Consider the following 23,388-nt stretch of genomic DNA (forward strand, 5'->3'; position numbering starts at 1 on the left):
ATGGGGCCTGAAGGCCAGCCCTGGTACCCTAGAGGAAGAAGGACCTGTCTTCCTGATCTCCGTGGTGCTTCACAAATGCTAGGTGTGTCAGAATTGCCTGGAAAGCTTGTTAAACATGTAGATTCCTAGACCTCACCTCCAGAGATTTTGATCGAGTAGCTCAGCCACAAAGCCTAGGAATCAGCAGGTTTAACAGCCACGCCAGGTTGACTCTGATACAGGGGAGGTGATACCTACAGAAATATCATGCTGGGTTGTGCTTTATTTATTTATTTATTTTTTCACTTCCAGTGTCTGAAGGAAACTAATGAAAGAGCTTAACAACCTCAGCTATCATGGGGTTTTCCCATGCTAGGCATGTAGTAAACTGTTTTTATGACCTGTTTTCTAACAAGTGTATTTATACGTCAAAGAACCTCTTCTGCCCCTTGGAGGCATTTATTCCTGGTTGAAATTCAGTCTTGGAGCCAATGTTTTCAAACCCAATGAATTAAACTGTCTCACCAAAGTTACTGGGAGTGTTTTTACAAGTGCTACCCTTTAATCTGAATGAAAATAAAATAGAGACTCCACTAAAACAACTTCAAATGCAATGCATGATCTAACCAAAAGAGGATACTGCTAAGTAATCTGACAACACGACTAGTTCTCTGTAGTGGGAAGTAGATGGTAAGCAGTGTTGCAAAAGGGCTCGACTGGTTCAGGCTGTGAGGCCATTGTGGGAAGAGAGGAGAGATGAGAAGGACATTTCTCACTGCTTTAGTACCACTGAGATCTTCCCTAGTTTGGACTGAGGTAGTGGGAGAAGGACCTGAGGTGAGTCCCTTCCCCCGTCTGCTGTTTTCTCACCATTTTCCTCTTCTGTCCCTTGCTCTCCTATTTTGGTTTCCCTTACTTTTTCTCAGAGGTATAGTGAAGCTGGGGACCCAAGTAGAGCCCTTTGAAGGGGGCCACTTGACCTTTGAAAAACATGGCGATGATACATTTTCCTGCAGACTGTCAGTCAGAGGTCTCATCCTCACAATTGAAAGGGCGCAACAGTTTGTAAAACCAATCCATCTTTTCCTCCTTTTCGATGCTCACGGTAGTAAAGTCTATCGTGAGGATTTCTGAAATGGGGAGGAAATAGGAAATTAGTATCCTGAAACTGATTTGGAACCTTAGACAAGCCGCCATTGTGCGGATGAGTCACCAAAAGGTCTGGGAGCTCTTTGCCATCTATCAACGCAGAAGGAGGTTAGAATGGAAATCAGCGAAAAACAAATGACTCAGTTTTCCTTTTTAGAAAATGCTCAGTTCCAGTGGCCTGATTTCCCCATTTAAATAAAAAGGATGAAACCATGGCCAGCCAATGGCAGTCCAGGCTGGACTGTTAGGGACAGCTTCCTACATTGGTGTCAGTCAAAAAAGTGAGGTTTCCCACTCACTAGTGCTCTAGGAAACTTTTTGCAGAAGCTTATGACATTATGTACCAGGAAGAGGAGATGTAAGTCAAAGGAAGATTCAACCATGTATTTATTTCCTGCTTTGTCAGAGACTCATGTGATTGGAAAGAATGAGAAGGCCTGTGTTTCCGTCCCAACTTTTCTATTTACACGCTATGTGACTTTGGCAGGTCGTACAACCTTTTTGACAGTGTTTTCTCTTCTGTGAAGTGAGAATAATATCTGCATCACAGGGCAGTTGTGAAGGGCAAGTGAGATAGTATACCTGAGTTAGTGCACATTTTTAAGCCCTAAAAAATGTAAAGTATCTTTGCTGCTGTGAAGGTATTTGGAGGGATGGCAATGGCCTTGGGTCACAGAAATGAGGTGAGAGAGAGGGAGTGCACTATTACTGCTTTGAGGGGAAATGGTAAATGTTTGAATGGACATCCCTATTATCATATTTCATATATCTGAAGATGGGCCTTCCTTATAAAAACTCAATCATGACCATCACTGATTTCAAAATGTTAGGTAACAAATGTGTCAACAGTAGACATTTCTGATTAAAGAATAATAGCCATCATTTAATGCTCCCTTTAGACTCAGCATAGTAATACGCTCTTTTTCAGATGATCTCATTTAATCATAGCCCTGTGATGTGGAAGTTCTCAACAGCCACTATCAACAACCCCGTGCATTGAGTATTATATAGTATTTATCATATAGTATGTATCATATAGTATTATTATTCCCACTTTAAACATGATGAAACTCATCAAAATTAAACTGTTAAAAACTTTCCCAGAGTCATACACCTACTAGGCAGTGGAGCAGAGTTTCAAACCCAAGTGTGTCTGACTCAGAAACATGTGTCCTTAACCACCAAAATCTTGAAGAGAATAGAAGCCACATTGTTTTCCACTGAATTGGAACAAAAGTCCTGTCTCTGTGACAAGCTGACCTTTACTTAAGTTCCTGTTTTTGAAATAGGTGAATGGTGATGAGAGTAGTGTAAACACACACACACACACACACACACACACACACACACACACACACATGCACACACGTGCACACACATGCACACTCCCCTGCCTCACACCCGGCCCCTGTCAACCATGATTTGCTAAGAAGTTGCTATAACTGATGAAATCAGAAAGCTTAGGCTTTTACTACTCCTGCCTTAGTACTGACAGCTATGTGTCTTTGAGTAAGGAATTTAAATTCTGAGCCTTGATTTCTTCTATGAGCGGAAGTCCAAATGTTTATCCAGCCCACCTCACTGGGTGAGGTTCAAATGACATGGTGCACACGAAAGTGTTTATAGATACTAAAGAAAAGGGAGGGCTTTATTAAGAATCTCTTCCAGGGATGGGGCGTCTGGGTGGCTCAGTTGGTTGAGCGTCTGACTTTGGCTCAGGTCATGATCCTGCGGTTCATGAGTTCGAGCCCCACATTGGGCTCTCTGCTGTTAGTGCGGAGCCCGCGTCAGATCCTCTGTCCCCCTGTCTCTCTCTGCTCTCCCCTGCTCGCTCTCTCTCAAAAATAAATAAACATTAAAAAAAAATGTCTTCCAGGGCATGTTAGTGGCTCAGTCAATTAAGCATCTGACTCCTTGATTTCTGCTCAGTTCATGATCTCCCAATTTGTGAGACCAGGGATCAAACCCCATGTCGGGCTCTGCTTGGGATTCTCTTTCTCCTTTCTGGCCCTATCCACCCACTTGTACTCTCTTTCTCTCTCTCAAAATAAAGAAATAAACATTTAAAAAGAAAGAAAGGAAGAAAGAATCTCTTCCACCAGAAAGAGGTTGGGAGATGGTTTGGCAAGTAGTACAGAAAAATAAAAATAACCATTAACCCCCTGCCTGTAATAGTCACTCTTCTCATGATGTATTTGCTCATCTAAAGAAGTGTCTTTCAAATCCTGGTGTACCTACTGGTGGCACACGACATTATTTAAAGGGGTATATGAAAAATTATTTTCAGAGTTTTATGCTCTAAAGTACTATAGGAAAATATACAAAACCTGTGATTTCCCTGATGATTGTTGAGGATTCGGCTAAGCATAAAAATTGAGTCAATTTAAAGTTGACTAAGTATTATCAAGTACAGGTGTCCCATGGATCTGGCAAGCATAGTAAAAGTAGAAGGCAAGTGCCTTTAGGAGACACTGAGAAACACTTGCTCCATTTGGAAACAGACTAATCTTGGAGGAGTTGGTCAGGGTTCTCTCGGCTTTATCTCTGTTGATCTCCTCACGTCTTCAACAGCAGTCATCATGACAGTGAAGAGGCCTGTGGACACTCCTCAAAGTTCATCCCATGCCCAGCTCCCCTGCTCCAGCTGAATGCACTCCACAAGAAAGGCAATTGAAGCCAAAGGGCTCCTTTTTTCCTTCTCTAAGAAATATGCTCTTCACCCTGTGTGTTACCCAGAGGATTCAAACCCCGGATGTGCCTTCTACACAGAGCCTGAGTCTAGTTTAAAAATTTACTTTTGATATCTCAAAAGTCCTGATCCAGCATCTTTCAGAGAGAAAGTCTAAGTGTTCCGGAAAAGGATTAGAACAGTCCTGCTGTGATTAATTCCTCAGTTTAGGCCCTGAGCGTCTGCCATTCTCTAGCTGCAGTTAAGCTACTAAAGGTTGAAAGCCAGTGATAACTATTTTACTGCAAGGTTTTGTCTTTGATGACAGGACTTTCACTTAAGATGGCTTCTCCAGGCCTTTCTGAGAAACCAGTATTGACCTGATGTGGCCTCTTAAAAAGCAACACAGTTTTCTGTATTAAGGGACTTCAGTGGACCATATCCAATCTTTCTCCAAATATAATCTAACTGCTCAGACAGTGGTTGAAAGAAAAATAAAGAAGCATCATTTATTAAGGAAAAGAAATCTTCCTGTATTTTCTCAAGGAGCTCCTGGGTTAATGCAGACATTTCCTCTCATCATGTTAATGCTTTTTAAATTTTATTTTTTTATTTTGAGAGAGAGAGATCATGTGCAGGGTAGGGGCAGAGAGAGAGAGAATCCCAAGCAGGCTCCACACTGTCAGTGCAGAGCCCGACGTGGGGCTCGAACTCATGAACCAGAAGATCATGACCTGAGCTGAAATCAAGAGTCGGACGCTTAACCAACTGAGCCACCCAGGTGGCACCACTCTCATCATTTAACAGCAACATCTGGATTTTTAAAACATAGAGAAGGAGGTTTAGAGATTCACCAGCGGTCCACAGCTAAGGGGCAGATCTGTGATCTGAGCCCAGTTCTGTGTGGTTGCAGAGACTATGACTTTCCACCATACCACAGTACTCACACTCAAATCTTTATTAAGCGGTATCGAGGACTAGCACTTTTTAAAATAATTTAATTTCATTAGGGAGTGAAGAGAATCAGAATTTGAAAGCTATGTGTACGGAAACCGCCTGCACACACCATTCATGGGGGCTTCCAGGCTGGTTGCTAAGGGGGACCGCTTGGACCCCAGCGCTGTCATGGCTCTCGGTGTTGCGAAAATGCTGGAGGAGCATCCCCACTGGGGCTGAGCCGGAGAGGAGTCCAGGGCAGGAACAAAAGCTGATGCACCTCTTCCCCGTTCCTCCTTACCCTGCCCACAGGTGTAAGCAGAGAAGGAAGCCGAGGGCCGGGGGGGCTATGAATCATTAAGGAGGGGAGTGCTAGGGCACTGTCTCAAGGGAGAGATTTCCCTCACCCAACAGAGGTTTTCTTCCCCCCCTTTGACGAATTTAGCTGGAGGAATCTGACAACAAACCACGAGATTTCTTTGTTGGGCTGAGCAGGCAGGACCCATGCGAAGTATTTTCCCACGCCACTTCTACCACCTCGCGGAAAACTGCCTGAGTGGTTTCTATTTTCCTTCTGTGTCCCCCCAGCCCGAGGTCAAACAGTAACCGAAAAACGTCATTGCTCTCGGTCACTGTTTGGTTCTGCCACTTAGCGGGAGGACTGAAGTGAGCTCCTCCTGATCAGTCGCCTGTTGGCAAGGTTGCACAGGAGGCAGGCTCTGTACCCACTGTTGAAAGTTAGGCAGACACATGTGGTCCAGTTTGCCTGCCAACCTCCTGATGGAAAGTTCCTGACGGCTTCCTTAACATTGTGAGGAGGCACGCACCTTCCATGCTGCCCACCCCCCCCCACCCCCCCCACCCCCGCTATTGCCATTATTTATCATATGAAATGGATCGCCACAAAGAACTTGTTTTGAATTAGCCCAGGTCCCTGATTTTCAAAAATTATTTTGGCACTGAAATGTCTCTTTCCCTCTCTTTAAGTTTGTCATTGGTTGTGCTGCTTGCCTCTAGCCAGAGCCCTTTGGAATGCCTTACTCTTGAAGCTGAGTGCACGATGCCCTGAGATTGCCGAGTGGCAGGCCTGGCCCCGGGAGTGAGGTTACTCAGGTGTTATCAGACTGTGCACCGCCAGCCGCTCAAAACCCCACTCCAGCTCAGTGTGATAACAGCCCAGACTAATGGTCTGCTATGAAACACTCCCCGGCATCCCCCAAAAGTCTGTTATCTGGCAAGCATTTTGCACTTAATGCCCAGAAAATGTAAAATCTCTGGGCTCTGGTGGGTTCTCTGAATCTCAAGTCAGCAAAATGCTAAGCAGCTTTTGAAGCAAGTGTATAAAACGTGCTTGGAACAGCAGTTTGCCTCCTCACTTTTGTAACAGCTTGACTTTTGTCTTCTGCGAGAGCAATGTTCTTCATGCTGGGGTGTGTGGACCACATACCCTACCTTCTACCTCCCAAAGTCCACAAACACTTCCCAAAGGTACCAGGCAAGAGAGTCGACACAAAGACATTTCTAGACCTTTAATTTCTGTATGAATAATTTCCCCAAAGTCATCTGCCTTTGGAGGTGGGGGTGCCACTAGATGCTTCATGCATTCTAAGGAATGAGGAAAAAGCTGAACCAACTCCAGAGATCTGAGCGGGCTGGGTCTCCAGGAAAAAGAGAAACACAGGGAACCCCCAGGGGGACCTGTGGGGGAGGCAGCATAGATGGAGAAGGAGAATGAGATCCAGAAACTAGGACCTTGTCTTCCAAGGGACAGCAGACCTTTAAAAGGGACCAGTTCTCTTGGAGCAGAATTAACTGTAACTGGAAAAAGAATCTCCGGAGAAAACATTTCCGTTGGTGCTGATTATTGGTTTAAACTGCTAAGCTGAACTGAATAACAAGATTGTACCTGTGATTTGCCAGCTAATTAGATAAATATAATACCCAGTGTGTGTTGGGGGCAGGAGGGGCATTGTCTATGGTGGGAGAGGGATTGTCTATGAATAATTTGGCTCCTGAGATCTCTACATATTGTCTATTAAATCGCTCTCCTGTAACATACCCTCCCTGTAAATTTGTGTGTTTGTTACAATTTATAATTCACAAAGTGTTTTCACATTATCCCACTTAATCTCCCTATTCTTCTTATGCCACATTGAAGACAAGAGCCACTAGGATGAGCTCCCTCAACTCTCCGTCTGGGCTTCCTGAATGAATTCTGCACCTGCACCTCCCTGGCCTCCTTCCCTGTGGTGTCCATGGAATGCAAAGTGCCCCTTCCCCTGCCCAAGGCTAATTCCACCTCCTCCCCTTCCTGGGGACCCCATCAATCATCCACCACTAACTTTAGCATCTTTCTTTCAACTAGCTCTTTCCCACACACTAACATGGCCAAATCTCTCCTGTCTTCAGGGAAACGAAGACCCGGTTGACCTGATGTTGCCTCTAGCTACTGTCTCCATCATCTGCCTGCACAGTCTAGCTACGTGACAGCAGCTGCACTCTCCTGTCTCAGTCTTCAGCCCGCTGCTTCTGGTTTCTGCCATTCTTACAGAATGGCTTTGAAGTCATCAAATCCAGTGACCTTTATGCTACCCACTCTCCTTGAGCCATTTGGTACTGTGGAACAATTCCTCCTTCTTGAAACATCCCCTTTCCATGACTTCAAGGTTACCCCTCTTTCCAGACTTTTCCCCATCATCTCTAGCTCTTCCGGCTCAGGCTCCTTCACTGCATTCTCTTCTTTCACCTGCTCTTTAAAAAACTACGATTATTAAAGTCTGACATACATACAGAGAAGTGTACAAATCCTGACTTTACAGACCAATTTTTACCAGCTGAACATACCCAAGTAACTGACACATAGATCAAAAAAAAAAAAACTGTTTCCAGCACCCCCAGAAATACCCCTTGCACCCTCTTACAGCCGCCCCGCCCACCTAAAGAGTGACCATCATCTAGACTTTGAACATCAGAGATGTGTTTTGCCTGTGTTTGAACTTTATATAAATGTGGACTAACATGTTTTGTGTCAGGCTTTTTTTGCTCAGCATCTGGATGGGAGAACTGTCCATATATTTTTTTTTTGTAGGTGCACTTTGTTCATGCTTACTGCTGTAGGAGCTTTGACAGAGAGAATACTCCACAGTTCATGTATCTGTTCTTCTGTGATGGGCATTTGGTGAGTATCCACACGTTGCTGTTAGAAGGTGTGCCATGATAAAACCCTCAGTGCCTGCTTTTTAAACAGTGAGCTCTCTAGATTTCCGTTCAAGACCTCTCTTTTTACGTGGTGTACAGAGTGGCTCTGGAATATTTGGGGAGGCAGAGATTGCTTAAACATGAGAGCCGTGCCTCCTCTCACTAAGTAAGATAGAAGCTTGTGGACATGTTTCAGGTGAATATGTTTTCAAATAGTACTATTTTTACACACTAAAATGTAATATCTATATGCCAGTTGAACAATAATAACAACGTGAAGTCCAAAATTCTTACAGGAAAGACTAAATTAGTGCCAGCTATGTGCAAGATTCTCATAGTAGAGATTAAATTAGTAAAATATAATTTATTTCTCAGTGTATAGAGCCTATGATTCCATAATACCACTGAATGCTTAAGTTCTATTAGTTTGGTATTAATTTCTACTCCACACTAATTAGTGACGGGACCTGGTTCTCTTTTATGACACTATGTAAATGTCCCTAGCAAGGCAAAGTAGAAAATGGGCATACCATTCTTGCTGCAGTGAGCGGCCACCTCAAAAGGATAGCTCCAAGCCCCTAAATTCATTAATGAGACCATATCAAGTAAGAGTCAAGACTGATTAATACATAAAATCAAGGTGTAGATATTTTAGGTAAAAGCAAAGTTCTGGGATTATACTCATATCAAGTCTATAAAGACATTTTTTTAATGCTTATTTATTTTTGAGAGAGACAGAGCAAGAGTGGGGGAGGGGCAGGGAGAGAGGGAGACACAGAATCGGAAGCAGGTTCCAGGCTCTCAGCTGTCAGCACAGAGCCTGACATGGGGCTTGAACTCGTGAACTGCGAGATCATGACCTGAGCCGAAGTCGGACGCTCAACCGACTAAGCCACCCAGGTGCCCCTAAAGACATTTTTTAATGTATTTTGCTATTAATAAGAAACTATTTTTATTTTTAATCATTCTCAAAAAAAATGTAAATCCAAATCTAGAAATTAGTTAGTACTGGCATGTAATAGATATTCATTTTATGCTATCCTGAGGACTCAGGGAAACATGCACTACCTCCATTCTCATGATTTCTAACTTTTTCTCCTCCAAAGATATTTTTAAATATGGAAGTTTTAGAGATTATTTTTCTAGAGAAATTCCTCTACTCTGTGCCAAATGGTTTTGAAATATTCATCATTTCTCTCTGACGATGAACTATGTGGTATTGCTTCTACTTTGAAAAACAAAGGAAAAATGTGTTTACAGTTTCACTTTGAGACTCTCTAGAGAGAATTCTTGTAACGGTGAATGGTAAATACATTTTAAACAAAAAGTTGGTTCAAAACTAGAAACAAATAGCAATACCCCACTTGATTCATGGGCCACCAAAGTGTTTGGAGAATCAGTTGATAGAATTTTCAGTGTTTTGATCAACTATGAAAGTGGGTTAGTCCCAGCTGATAATGTATCATGACTGGTGTGTTTTGAACCTGCCACGCATATTCCCACTTGTGAAGCCTTCACGTTGCTCAGCAGGTTTTGAATAATTGTCAGCCTTTTCCTAATAGATACAGGAACTGACAATATTGATTATTTTGGAGTTCTTTGGCTTCCTTAAAAGATACTCATGAAGTCTAGTTCTTCTCTTTTGAACGACTGCAACTCTATTGAGTTTTCTATTTGCGTTGCTGTTGCAATCATGTGCCTACCCAGGAATTGTATTCAGATACATTCCAATGGGCTGCGGATAAATTCTTTGACCCATTGTCAGTCTGTCCAGGTCAGATCCCCTTGTTGATTAAGGTAACTCACAATAAATAAATAGGCAGGAACCTTTCTGGCTGCAATTGATAGGAGCGAAATGAGCTAATTTAGGCAAAAGGGGATTTTACTGGAGGGATTGGGGTGTCTTACAGCTAAATAGCCTGAAAGAGAAGCTAGGGAGCAGCTGTGTCCCAAGGACAACTGGAAACAGGGACGCAGCTGGGACTCATGCCCTCCGCCTTGCCTCTCTATGCGCTCCCTTCATTCCCTTTTGCTGCAGATCGAATTTCTCCAGCCATGGGGTACACAGCCTCTGGGCTCTGCCGACCCATATGGCTCACCTCTCTGGTGAGCTGAAGGCCCCTTCGTGAAAAGAAAAAGACACTCCTTTTCCCTGAATGCAGCCCTCTACCAGGTCCCAAGGCTCGGTCAGCACAAACAAGTGAGATTTCAGCCCAAACTCAGCTCTTGGCCTGGGCGCCGTTGCCTGGGGTACAAAATGAATCTAGTTCCCCAGCACGGATCTAATTTCTCATAGCCTCTATATTTTTGTGATGTGTTTATGCTTCCCTTGAAGTCCCCCACCTCCTTTTGCTCAGTGCCCAGCCATTCCTATCTTTAGGTGTCTCTTCCCTTCCTAAGATGGGGGCAACAGAGTGGCAGCCTGCTTTCCTCAACAAAGGGCTTACGTGAATTAAAAGGGATTATGCTTTGAAGGGGGAAACTAGCCTCTAATCACCCAGAGAAGGACACAGTGGCCCGAGACAGAGGTGCTCTGAGCGGTGTTGTATGTCCGTTGCTGTCCCTCCATAAACCGAGGGCTTGGAGTGATCTCCTGTTCGTGTGGCCACCACCATGGGCTTTGTGAGACAGATCCAGCTTTTGCTCTGGAAGAACTGGACCCTGAGGAAAAGGCAAAAGGTAAGAAGGGCAGTCTGTGGTCTCAAAGTGAGGTGGAGAGCAAAGACACGGTGGAGAGGGTGAGGTGGGGGTGGGGTGGGGAAGGTGAGAGGTCGGTGGGCTCCTTGCCATTTAGCACGGAAGTAACAGCTGGCTGCTCTGTGAACCTCTCTGACAAGCGTCCTTCAAAGGAAGACATGTTTCTTTGTCCAGAGATGGGCCCTTTCCTCCTGCAGCCCAGCACGGCCAATTGTAGTCTTCTTTTGCCCTCCCTGCATGTGAATCCTTGGCCTGCCCATCCCTTCCCCCACCCCCTGGTGTTGAAACCTGCCATTCCAGTCCACAAGCCCTTTGAGCATCCATACTCTGCTGTGTGGGAAGATCCTAAGCCCTGAAGAACAGGCTCAAAGGAAAACAACACTCCAAGAGCTTTCCAGACCAATGATACTGTATTTCATTGATTCTATGAGTTACACTGGCTTTTCACACTTTCACATTTCTGACATTGGGTGCAGCGTATGGTCAACCGGCACCTTAACTGGACACATTTGTTTCTCAGTGTGCAAGAAGTAACATTGCGCCTTACAATTGATGGTGACTTAGATTCAATGAGATACAACTGCTTATCACCCAGCCCGGATTTTCACTGAGCCCTTTCAGTGAAAGGGGCTGATACGGGGCTGGGCTGGACCAGGGATGTAAAAGAAAAAGACACAGATTATACCCTGGACTCACTTCCAGTCTGGCTGGGGAAACCTGAAGGGTGTTTTGAGACCAAGAGCAATAAAAGGTGGGACAGGCCAGATATCCCCTGAGAAGTGTAGGCAAGAGCCACAGGGGATCAGAGGACCCCAAGGGTATACATGCAAATGCCAACTGGTTTCTAATTTTTTTTCTGGAAAGGGGTGAAGTAAATAGGTAACTATAAAGAAATATGCACTTTGCTATATCCTTGCAGTCTTGGAAACGTCAAATGACTAAAGATGCTGGAGGAGGAAGGAAGAAGGAAGGACCCAGGGGTGGATAGAGCTGAGATTAGACAGACTGGAGGCAGGCAAGGCAGGGAGACTTTGGAAGGAGGACGGGGAGGAAGAAGAGAATGGATTTGTTCCAAGCCTCGATTTGAGATGGGTATATGCAGGCGGGACAGGGTTTTCCTGGGTGTTGGAAAAAATGTTAGGGAAGAAGGGGGCCATCTGGTAGAACATCTGAAGACCTGTGATTGTCTCGGTCAGGGTTCAGTCAGAGAAAATCTGGAATGTAAAAAGGTGTTAGCTAAGTACAAAGCTGCTCCCCACGTGGGTGGAAGAGAGCAAGGTATCATAGAGGCAGCAATTGCAGGACACAGCTCCCACCCCCAGTGCTGAGGGAACCAAAGGAAGGACGTGGAATCGGTAGCACTTGGAAACACTGAGAAGATGTTGGCAGAGCTGTAACTCAGACCTGCGAGGAAGGGGCACAATGAGGCTGCTCCTTCCTGCCCAGAGGAACCCTGGCTGGTGGGTGGGTTTGGAGCAGAGGGACAATAGCTTAATAACTAGCCCAAAGGGAGCAAGCAGCAAAGGAGACAGTCCAACCATGTGCACAGGTGGTCGGTCCTTTCTGCCATGTGTGGCTTGGATAGGACTTAGGGAGGCTGCAGAGGGAAGCCAAGTTAGGATCCCCTCATATTTGGGAAACACCACTCTTCTCAGGCTGCTTTCCTTTGTCAAAGCAACTCTGATTTTCCAAAGTGTTGGAGTCAGTTGTTGCCCTCAGGAGCCAAGTGCTAACAGTAATCAGAGACTCAGTCCCTGGCTTCCAAGAACTTCCCTTCCAGAATGAAAACAGACAAAAGTTAAGCAAGATTCACTATTTTTTTTAGATTTTTTTTAACCTTTATTTATTATTGAGAGACAGAGAGACAGACCGTGAACTGGGGAGGGGCAGAGAGAGAGGGAGACATAGAATCTGAAGCAGGCTCCAGGCTCTGAGCTGTCAGCACAGAGCCCGACGTGGGGCTTGAACTCATGAACCTCGAGATCATGACCTGAGCCAAAGTTGGATGCTTAACCGGCTGAACCACCCAGGCGCCCCAAGACTCACTATTTTTTTAAGTTTATTTATTTTTTTTGATAGAGTGCACACTAGTGAGGGAGGGGCAGAGACAGAGAGGGAGACAAAGAATCACAAGCAGGCTCCTCACTGCCAGCGCAGAGCCTAATGCAGGGCTGGAACACATGAAACATGAGATCATGACCTGAGCTGAAATGGAGAGTCAGACGCTTAACTGACTGAGCCACCCAGGTGCCCCAAACAAGATTCACTATTAAATCCATTTATTTATTAATGTGTTCCTTGAATCAACCAGTACTTATTAATCAGTAGGCACTGTGCCAGGTGCTGGGTACACAATGGCAAACAAGACAAGCATGGTCTTTGTCCACAAGATGTTCACCATCTGTGGAATGCCAAGGAAAACCCAATCAGCAACTGTTTTCTTTATCTCGTTTCCTGAAGAAATTAAGAATATCACTTAATTCTACTCGCAATGTGCTCTTTGTGGCCTTCAGACAATATGCTTGAGGACTTTACCTGCTGAAATGATTCTATTTCTGTGTCAGGCATGCTGCTATTACAGAGAACGACCCTATTTTTAAAGACGGGATTTGGCTCAGAGTCCCTCACAACCTCCGCTCCCTATCCCTGATGTTGGTGGGTGTCCCCTGCTCGGGGACTCTGTCTTTCTCATGGTGTTCTCCACAGAGGAACACCTGGCCAGCCTCTCTGTGGTGAGATAGGACCAGCTGGGCTGAGAACCTGGGCTGGGGGAATCTCCTAAGACTAGACCCAGTCTGGGCTGACATTCATTTGGTGTCATCCCGATGGCCTGGAATTTGAGATCTCTGCCTGGTATGCCTCCAGCCGACTTCCCCACTGCTACCATATTCCAGGAATTTCCAGGATGTCTGAGGAAGATGGGGGCATCTTCCACAGCCCCCTGCAGCCCTGACAGGGGTCTGTGGCTCCTTCCCTAAGCTTTTGGTTCTTCTGGAAGCTTTTGCCTCTACAAATAGTGACTGTAAGGAAAGTACAACACACCTAGCCCACAACTCAGCTCCCAGGTTTTTACTTGCTCAAACGTCCGTGGTCTTTGGGTGTTTACTATTGTGAGCAACAGCAAAACAGATATCAAATGTCCCCATTCCTCTTCTCCCAACCCCAGACGGAAGAAGATGAAAATCTTTAGATCCGGGCATTCCTCCCACCCCTTTTTAAAAATTTTCTTCCTCCGTTAACATGTATCAAGTATTACCAAGTGCCTGGCACTGTAGTGTCACCTCAGCTCCATGGGAGAGATACCACTGGTGTCTCCACAGGTACTGCTGAGGTCAATGAGGCCTCAGAGGTTAGTGACGGGTAGGACTGGTCCTGGGACTTCAGGACAGGCAGATATGGCCGTGACCCCACACTGTGGTCATGGAGACCACAAAGATAGGGTGGCCATCTAATTTATTATCCAAACTGGGGCAGTTCTGAAAGTGAAAGGAGGTACTAGGAGCAATGGCACCAGGGCAATAAATGGAAACTAACACTTAACCTAGCAAACTGGGCTGTATGATCACCCTATACATCCAGCACAGCCCAGTGAGTCAGACACAGCCCCTGCTCTCATGGAATTTGGAGCCCAGTGGGAGCTCACACCTGCACAAAACTACCGACAGAATAGTGCACGCAACAGTGGAGTAGAAGGAAGCGTGGGGTGGGAGGTGAGGATGAGCTCTGGGCGCTCAGAAGAGAAATGGGGTTTGGAGAGCGTGAGAGAAGACTTCTCAAGGCTGGCCCTAGAACATGCACTTCCAATGACGAGAGCTCTCCCCACTGCCCCGGACAAATAAACACCCGCCCGTATCTGCTACGGGCCAGGCACTGTGCCAGGTTTATAAAGATCACTGGGTGTGTCTCCTGCCCCTGAGAGCTCCCGGTGCAAGGCCTCCTTGGTGTCCTCCCCTTGTCCCAGCTTCCATGTCAGAGCAGGATGTTTGGGGAGGCCTGAGGACTCATGAGAGTAGGGGGGTTATTATGACCTGGGCACCTGCTAGGCCTGTGGCCTTTGGTTCCAGGCCCAGCAATAGGCAAGGAGAACCTGGCAGGTGCAGGGAGGGTAGGCAGCCCGCTGCAAGCCTGCCCAGGTCCCAGGGTGGATTCATCCAGGCTAAGAATCCTGGCTGGGTTGTTGGTGCAGAAGGGAGAATCAAGCAGTTCATTTCAAGCCTTGGCTACCCACCTTTAAATTGGAAACAGACTAGGAGGGAAGGAAATCTAGCTGGCGGAGTTTTAAAACAACAAGCACAATTCTGCCCTTCCTTGCAACCCCTCCTCCCCCATGTAGACTGAGCTATAAAGAGAGGGGGAGGGGAAGAAAAAAAAAAGGAGAGAAAGAGAGAGAGAACAAGGAAATACCAGTTAGGGGAAAAAAAAAAAAAATTTCCACCGGCCCCTTCTGAGCCTTGGCTGGGCTTAATTAAAGTTACAGACATGTTTAAAGGGAAAGGGTGGGGGGAGTCAGAGCCGCCTTCAAAACATGTTTTTAATTACGCTGTGGAATTTCTCCCTGGGGTATGCCTGCGCACAGTTGAGCATCAAGGACAAGGATGCCGCTTTGGGGTGGGGATGCTGAGCATGACTGGGGCGGGGACCATGGGGAGAGGTTGTTGTGAGGACCTGCCCGTCTGGAAAAGAATTGCCAGTGGTCTTTGTGCAGGAGGGAGTGTGAAATGCGGCCCCTCCAAGACAAACGTCGCAGAGTTAGAACAATAGCACTGACCTCTCAACAGACGTTTTTCATTTACCAAGCACTACCTGTGCTGGTGGTTCTCAGACCCAGCTGCACAATTGGAATTACCTGAGAAGTGTTAAAAACAAACAAACAAAAACCAACCTGATGTCCGGTGTAATTGATGTGGGGCACAGCCTGAGCTCCCCACCTGATTCCAGCTGGCAGCCACCTGGGACCTGCCTTGAAAGAAGGTGGTCAAGAGGGGGTGGGGGGCAGACAACAGCAGCCCTAACTCAGAGATACGGTGGAGAGGAACACCTGCAGAGCCACACTAGTCCTAGGCCAGGCAAAGAATGAAGGAGGAAAAGGAGAATTCTGATCTGGTCTCCCACTTGGGGTGGGGGTGGGGGGATGGGGGACTTCAAATCACAATGTCCTGCAAAGACCGGATACTTCAAAAATACAAGAAGGAGTGAGTGAGGAGAGGAGAGAACGTGTGTGACAAACACTGGAAGGGTTGTGTGTGTGTGCTAGCTTGGGTTCGGGAATTTTATCCACGGACAGGTAGGCCAGGCTGGCCCATCCCTCCCCTGGTGCAAGCCTCTCCTAAGAGATGGAGCAGGGGACAGTGGGTGGTCAGTAACTCAAGAAGCCCATGTTTCCAAACCAGCAAATGAACAGTTCTGAATCCAGAAAGGGAGAAAGAGAGGGAACCTGAATGTGAGTGGAGGGCAGACCTAAGACCTCACAGGTAAAAAGTAAATGAGATCTCTTTGCTCTTTAGCCTTTATAATGTGTTGTGACCTACAGCGTCCCTGTGATCTCTGTGAAAGTGAGGGTCAATAATAAATGATACGTGTCTATTGAATGTTACCTTGTACCCGATTCTGCTCTAGGTGTTTCACATTCACTTCCTCCTCTCATCCACTCTGGGCGGGGGGGTGGGGAGGCCCTGGTATCAGCCTCCATTTTACAGATGAAGTCCTGAGACATGGAGAGATTGAATGGGTTACCCAAAGTCATACAGCTAATAGGGAGCAGAGCTGGATAAAAACCTCAATACTGACACTCTCAACTCTTAGTGTATGCTGAAGGACGAAACGGTCTCATTTCACAGATGAGAAAACTGAGATTCAGTGATGAAACAAGCCCCAAAGTGATTCTTATCCCAGATCTTCCCATTCCCAAATGTCTCACATACCAGACTACTCCGGATAGACATTGCTACGTGGAAGGAAGCTGACTGACTTGGAAGAAAGCCAAGGTTGCAAGCAATTGTCTTAAGGGGAAGAGTCTGATGTGTGGAATCTGGGCTAGTTGTCACGCTTCCTTGGTGAAGACACCAGGAACAACTTCCGGTTTCATTGCTTGTACTTGTCACTCACATGGTTATCTTGCCAGACTTGCTTCCTGATCTTACTCATTGACAGAAGGACCTAGGATAGAAGGCATGGAGCCAGTGTACAGAACATGCCTCGGGGGGTGCAGTTTGTTAAATCTGCAAAGTGTTGGTGACTTGAGCCTCTGTGTCACCTCCACCTCCTCCAGGAACCTCCTAGACCAGTCTCAGCAAAGGTTCGTTCATTCCATACTTATGGGGCACCTATTATGAAGCTGGCCCTGTGTTGGGTGTGGAATCAAAGTAGTGACAAGGATAGACATGACCCCTGCCCTTAGGAAGCTCGCAACCAGTGAGGGTTCCATTTCCATGAAGGAGTAAGGACTCTGATTTACAATGAGTGGTAAGGGGAGTGCAGGGTGCTGTGGGAACAGCTGTGCTGGGGAGGGTGTTAACAGTGAGATAGGGTCCCTGGGGAAGAGGCTCAATCCCCTCCTCCTTTGGTTTGCTTGCCCTAGGGGAACTGCCAAAATTCCAATGGTTATCCAATGGGGTCAGTCTTTGTAACACTGGATGGGAATTGGACAATTTCGATGCTTTGCCATCTTATAGAAAAATGTGTATGGGGAGCCCTGAAAAGTGAGTGTCTTAAGGAAAATTTATATCATATATAATAATATTTTAGTGTGTTTCCTCTAACATATCTTCCCTAGACATATTTTGAATAAAACATTGAGTAAAAAGTTACAACCTTGAGGCACCTGGGTGGCTCAATTGGTTGAGCATCTGACTCTTGATTTCGGTTCAGGTCATGATCTCAGGGTTCATGAGACAGAACTCCAAGTCAGGTTCTGGGCTCTGCACAAACCACAGAACCTGCTTGGGATTCTCCCTCTCCCTCTCTCTCTGCCCCCCACCACTTGTGGGCCCATGCACACCCAAGTGCACTCTCTCTCTCAAAATAAACTTAAAAAAATAAGTTCCAACTGCAACCACCTGCCCTATGCATGTTTTGTTTTTTCTTCAATGCATTATCCTTTCCCCTGCACTGATTTATGTTACAATTTGCAATAGTTCCATAGCCAGCATACTCTACTAGCAGGAAAGGAACAAATATTCACTGAGTACCTGCTGTGGTGTCTATCACTTTGCTGAGCACTTATGTACATTTCTTTGAAAGGAACGGCAAACGGTCAGGGCACTTGGGTGGCTCAGTTGGTTAAGTGTCCAATTCTTGGTTTCAGCTCAGGTCATCATGTCATGGTTTATGAGTTTGAGCCCTGAGTTGGGCTCCACACGCTGCTAGTGTGGAACCTACTTGGGACTCTCTCTCTCTCTCTCTCTCTGCCCCTCCCTTGGTCTTTCTTGCTCTCTCATTCTCTCTCTCAAAATAAATAAACTTAAAAAAAAAAAGAAGAAGAAGAAAGGAATGACAAAGGGTCAAAGACCATGCAAATGACCCCTAGCTGATCTATATATATTTAAGTCTCTATTCTTAGCCATCAGCAAAAGTTCTCCTTCAGATCTTAGGAGTTTCCTTCCTAAGGTCTCTGGAGTGGGGGTTGGGTAGAATTGCTATTCCATTTCCCCAATTCACATGCCCCCTCCTCTTCTTCCCTCCCACAATCCCACACCTGCAACAGAATATGACTGTGCAATGCCACAGAATATGGCTGAAACAACCAATTGCTTCTTCCTTTGGAGTCAAGTCCTTAAACTCTAATTGAACCTATATTTTAGTAATGGCTTTCAACCGTGTGTTGTTAGCAGCAGCCAGAATTGTAAAAACTCACAATAGTATGCACTGCTTTCTTCCTTTAAGCAACAAGAAATTGTGGAAGGAAAGATGTCGGTAAACACAGATTTTCATTGACCTTGCTATGGATCACAGTACTTCGGAGTCATTTGCTCATTCATTCAATGACCTCATATGCAAGGTCATTCACTGGCGATACACACGAGGTCTAGTGTGCACTAGAAGAAGGCAGGGCAGTGGAGAAATGCAGAAAGAGCACTGGTTCTGGAGACAGGAGGCTGGATTCTGGTTCAGATGTTGTCACTGCTATTCTGACACTATACACAGGTCACCTGCCCTCTCTGGGCCTCATCTGCAGAATGAGAGGTTATAATGAAATCTTTGCTACCCGAAGCATTATCATTACCTGGGAGCTTGTTAGACATGTGAGATCCCGGTAGGCCTCTACAGAACAGAGTCTGTATTCACATGCACAGTGACATCTGAAAAGTACTGAAGCACCCATCTTGGTCCTTGCTGAAAATCTTTGTTAATGCAGTTTCCTAAAATAGAGGCAGAGCAGAACCCAAATGGACAAAAAGTCTTACTGGTCTAATATGTCAGGATAGAGGTAATGAGGGAGAGGCAACAAAAGGAGGAAGTCCTTTAGGAAATAGACCACAACCAAACCCTATTGCACAGATAGGTGCTGATTTGTGTGTCTTATCTGGGTGTGTTTCCAGTAATGTGTTAGCATCACTCTTCCTTCTTTTTGTTTTGTTTTTCCAGATTCGCTTTGTGGTGGAACTTGTATGGCCTTTATCTTTATTTCTGCTCTTGATCTGGTTAAGGAATGTCAACCCACTCTACAGCCAACATGAATGTAAGCATAATGGAGGGGGGTAGCCCTGGCCAGCCTGGAGGTCCAATCCTTTCATTTAGGAAAGCCTTGGGGGCTAAGGGTGCCAGATTGGATCTACTTATCATTTCATGCCTACAGTGCAAAAAACAGAGATTCATTAGCATCATACAAACTAATATTTTAATCCTACATCTTTGCAAATACTTGTATGTAGTTACTGAAGAATTGTGAAATTAGTTTTTGTTTCTGCCGGTTCTTTTCTTTTTTCCCTATACCTAAACTCTTACTGGTTTTAAAAGCAGATTATAAATGAGTTTATTTTGGAGACCAGTCTAGGGATATGTTATATACGGTGCTAGAGAAAAATGAGAAGGGATGCTGTACAGCCACATGTAGTCATATATTATTTCTTGGATCCCAGAGGTACCTTGGGACATGGAATGAGCCTGTGAGTGCCTCTTTTATACTATGTCATGGTTTCCAGCCAGGATGACATCTTCTCCCTCTGAGCAGCTGACGTGCAGACCTCAGAAGTAATACAAAGCTTCTCAGTCCTCTATTCTTGTTTTTTACTGTATTGTTCATGAGTTTTAAGCCTCAAGTTCTGGGTCAGTTTCCTGTTCATCAAACTCTTGCTTACACCCCAAGGAGCCCATAACCTGCAACCTTCTTGCATGCTTGGGGTAGGTGCTCATAAGAACATAAGGAATAGATGAACCTCCTTTCCTCCTAAAGTGTCAGCAACACTGTGGAGCCATCTCGAGCTAACATCCCTCCACCATCCCTCCTCTGTTCCCCTCCACACTTCCCTCCGTACCTCTACTAGAACATTTGTCTGTCTCCCCACTACACTGGGAGCTTGAAAGGAGACAGCCTGTCTCTGGTACTCAGCATAGGGCCTGACATCTATTAGAGGCTCCTGCTTCTTAAATGTTGATGAATGAAGGAAAACACCAGAGGGGCCAGGATCCTTCCTGCAGAGGCCCCAGCAACTAGAACCAGCATCCCATGTGATTCCCAAAACTAACTCCTTGTCTTCATTTCCTGTCCTCAAGGCCATTTTCCCAACAAGGCGATGCCCTCAGCAGGAATGTTGCCGTGGCTTCAGGGGATGTTCTGCAATGTGAACAATCCTTGTTTTCAAAGTCCCACCCCGGGAGAATCTCCTGGAATTGTGTCAAACTATAACGACTCCATGTAAGTGTTGAGATTCCCCCGAATCTTGAGAGCACTGGTTCTTAACCTGAGGAGCTAACAACCCTTCTGAGAAACAGATGAAAACCCCTATGCCCCCAAAATGGACACACACATAAAATATTACATTGTGCATATGATTTGGGGGGAGTTGTGGACTCCAGGCTAATGACCTCTCATCTGGGGTCTAATTTCAAGTCAAATCACATAGAAAGAGAATCTGCCTTTGGAATTCCCTTTCAGAGCAGGAGGTGGGAGAACATAATGTGAGCATGTCCTATGGACAGAGGCTCAGGAATGCTCACAGGGTTGTCCTTTACCCACTGAGCTGATCTTCAACTTACATCTGAAGGACACCAACAAGGGGTTGTTGGGAAGTGGGCTTCACTATACTTGTATAACAACACAGGTCAGATGGAAAAGGATATTTGGTTACTCCAGTTCTTTTCCTTAGAGGAGCTCTGGATATAATTCCTCTAGGACAAACCTGTATTTTGACTCAAGAAGAGGAGCACTTGGCAAGTCAGCCCAATGCTCAGAGGTAGCCTTCCCCATTGGGAACAAACGATGGCTGTTTTTGCCCTACAATGGCAGAGTAGAGTAGTTGCAACAGAGACTTATGGCCTGTTAGCCTATAATATGTATCTGTTTGCTAATCCCTGGAATATAGGAAGATAGAAGAGGGAACATCTGTTTTCCTAAGAATGTCAGGGAGGTGACATTTTAGTTGGGCTCACGTGGTTGCAAACACCACCTGGAGATTTTAACTTGCAATCTACAACTTCAGCTTGAGTCTCCCTGAGGTACGTGAGAGGAAACACCCACCCATCCATAAAGATCCCATGGGGTTATATGGTGGGATCAGGAGAGTTTTGGAGATGCCTCAGTGGAGGCTAGATGGAGCTTTGGTGGACTGGCACTAGAGGTGTCTATAACCTGAGGGAGTTGGGGAAGAAGGGCTTCAGACTCCAGCTGTACTTGGCATTTGAACCAGGAAATATAGGTTTCATATTTCACACACTTGTTGCAGGTGAAATATTGACTTATTCAAGGTTCTTTTGCTTGCAAGGCACAGAAACCCATTCAAGCAAGCTGAAGCTCTAGAGACAAATATATGATTTGGACACTAGACCTTCTTGCAAAGTCAAGGGAAGCCAAGCAGGCCTCAGGACAAGGACTGGACGGCTGGGGACCAGCTCTCTTCTGTCTGGGCCTACAGGGTTCAGCCCTCTGGCCCTCTCTGGGCATCTACTACATTCGCCTCTCTCCATGGACCAATGTCCCTGCTTCTCAAAGCCCAGGCTGGCTCTGGTTGTCTAGTTCAGAGCACCTTGCCCTGGCCAATCATAAGAGCATCCTTGACTACCATTCAAATTCCTGGGAACATAGCTGATTGGTTCAGCTTCATTTTGCTTGTCCAGTTAGCCATGGGAGAGGGTGTGTGTGTGTGTGTGTGTGTGTGTGCATGTACACATGCAGGGAGGAATTGGAGATTTAGCATGGCTGTCCCTGCCTATGAATGGCTAGAAGGGCAGGTGTCAGAGAAGTGGCAATGGTTGGAAAGAACTTCCAGTAATATCTTCTAATGTCATCCTGCTTAAGGCTTCTCTGGACAGAAGACACACGGAGCATGGGGTTGAGAGGTGACCCAGCCCTGCCAAAACTAGAAAACGAAACAAATTGCTCACCAGCTCTATTAACCTATATGTACAACAAAGTTGAAATGTCCTTTTCTCCTTTGGCCTTCACAGTATGATAAGGATACATAATGTAGTAGCTGGGCCAAACATGTGGTATCTTAAAGAACAGCGAGAAGTGTTATTATTATTATGAAAGTGACAACTATATCTTTCCTGATGAAGCTTTGTCTTTCTTACAGCTTGGCAAGAGTGTTTCGAGATTTTCAAGAACTCCTTATGGATGCACCAGAGAGCCAGCACCTTGGCCATGTTTGGAAAGAACTTCAAACTTTTTCCCAACTCATGGACACCCTCCGGACTCACCCTGAGAGAGTTGCAGGTGTGCTGCTCTTGCGTGTTCTCAACCATCACTTGCCTCATCCATCAGAGAGACAGAAGGCACAGGAAAGAGCAGGGAGATTTGATGGGAAAAGGTACTAGAGGAGGCAGGAAGGAATGGATATAGAGGTGGCATGAAGTTCACCTTGGGGAGGACTCCTCTTTCCATCAGCTTTGAAGTTAGGAAATTGAAGAGGGCAGGAACGTTCTCATTCCAGGTAAGTCTAGAGACAGAAAGGAAAATGCCGAGAGAGGTTGTACTCTGGGAAGTATGGAGCTAGATTAGGTGTGGAAGCAGGAAGAAAGAGGTAAAAGGAAAGGTGTGGAACTGTTTTCATAGAGCACTAGAGAGCAAGCTAGCCAAAGATGTGTGGAAGCAATGTCAAGTAAGGGGCCAGGGAGGTCAGAGTGCATATGTGTATTGTGGCATAAATATATACGATCATTCCATTTCTTCCAGGGATATTCAGCATCCCAGACCCTGAGGCAGAGCAGGTGCATAGGTGGGTGAGACAGGCCTGGGGGGATACAGGGAGGTGCTGCAGAAAGTCCAGGAGGCAAGCGGTTGAAGGCAGTGCCTGGAAGACATGCATCGGGTCCAGGCTGTATAAGGATGGATGATGGGATGCCAGAAGTGCTGAAATGGCTGGGAGGAAATGGGGGTACAAAGGAATAGAGGTCTCCTGAAGTTCCATGATCCTGTTTAAGGACCGGGGAACTGAGCAGGATGGAAGCCTTGGTGACTTCAAAGAGTGAGCTATGTGGATTCAGGATTTCCACAGCAGGCAGGAGCAATGAGAACGAGCCCCTGGGGGTGGCCACGGTGGCTGAAGTAGAGCAGAGGCGAAGGTAGGCGATGGGGAGGTTGAGGGAAAGAGAGGCCAGGCCATTGG

General features: G+C 45.9%; 1 protein-coding gene across 1 annotated transcript in view; it reads left to right on the forward strand.

Annotated features, from left to right (window-relative positions):
* The window catches only part of LOC125171717 (retinal-specific phospholipid-transporting ATPase ABCA4-like), a 32,980-nt gene continuing 9,592 nt past the window's right edge, over positions 1-23,388 (forward strand). The window contains exons 1-7 of the mRNA XM_047868872.1: positions 1-82; positions 908-1,040; positions 9,969-10,036; positions 10,562-10,668; positions 19,211-19,304; positions 20,339-20,480; positions 22,357-22,496. Of these exons, the coding sequence (XP_047724828.1) occupies positions 1-82; positions 908-1,040; positions 9,969-10,036; positions 10,562-10,668; positions 19,211-19,304; positions 20,339-20,480; positions 22,357-22,496 (766 nt within the window). The remainder of the gene's footprint in view (positions 83-907; positions 1,041-9,968; positions 10,037-10,561; positions 10,669-19,210; positions 19,305-20,338; positions 20,481-22,356; positions 22,497-23,388) is intronic.

Source organism: Prionailurus viverrinus, chromosome C1 (assembly GCF_022837055.1).
Source record: "Prionailurus viverrinus isolate Anna chromosome C1, UM_Priviv_1.0, whole genome shotgun sequence".
Lineage (NCBI taxonomy): Eukaryota > Metazoa > Chordata > Mammalia > Carnivora > Felidae > Prionailurus > Prionailurus viverrinus.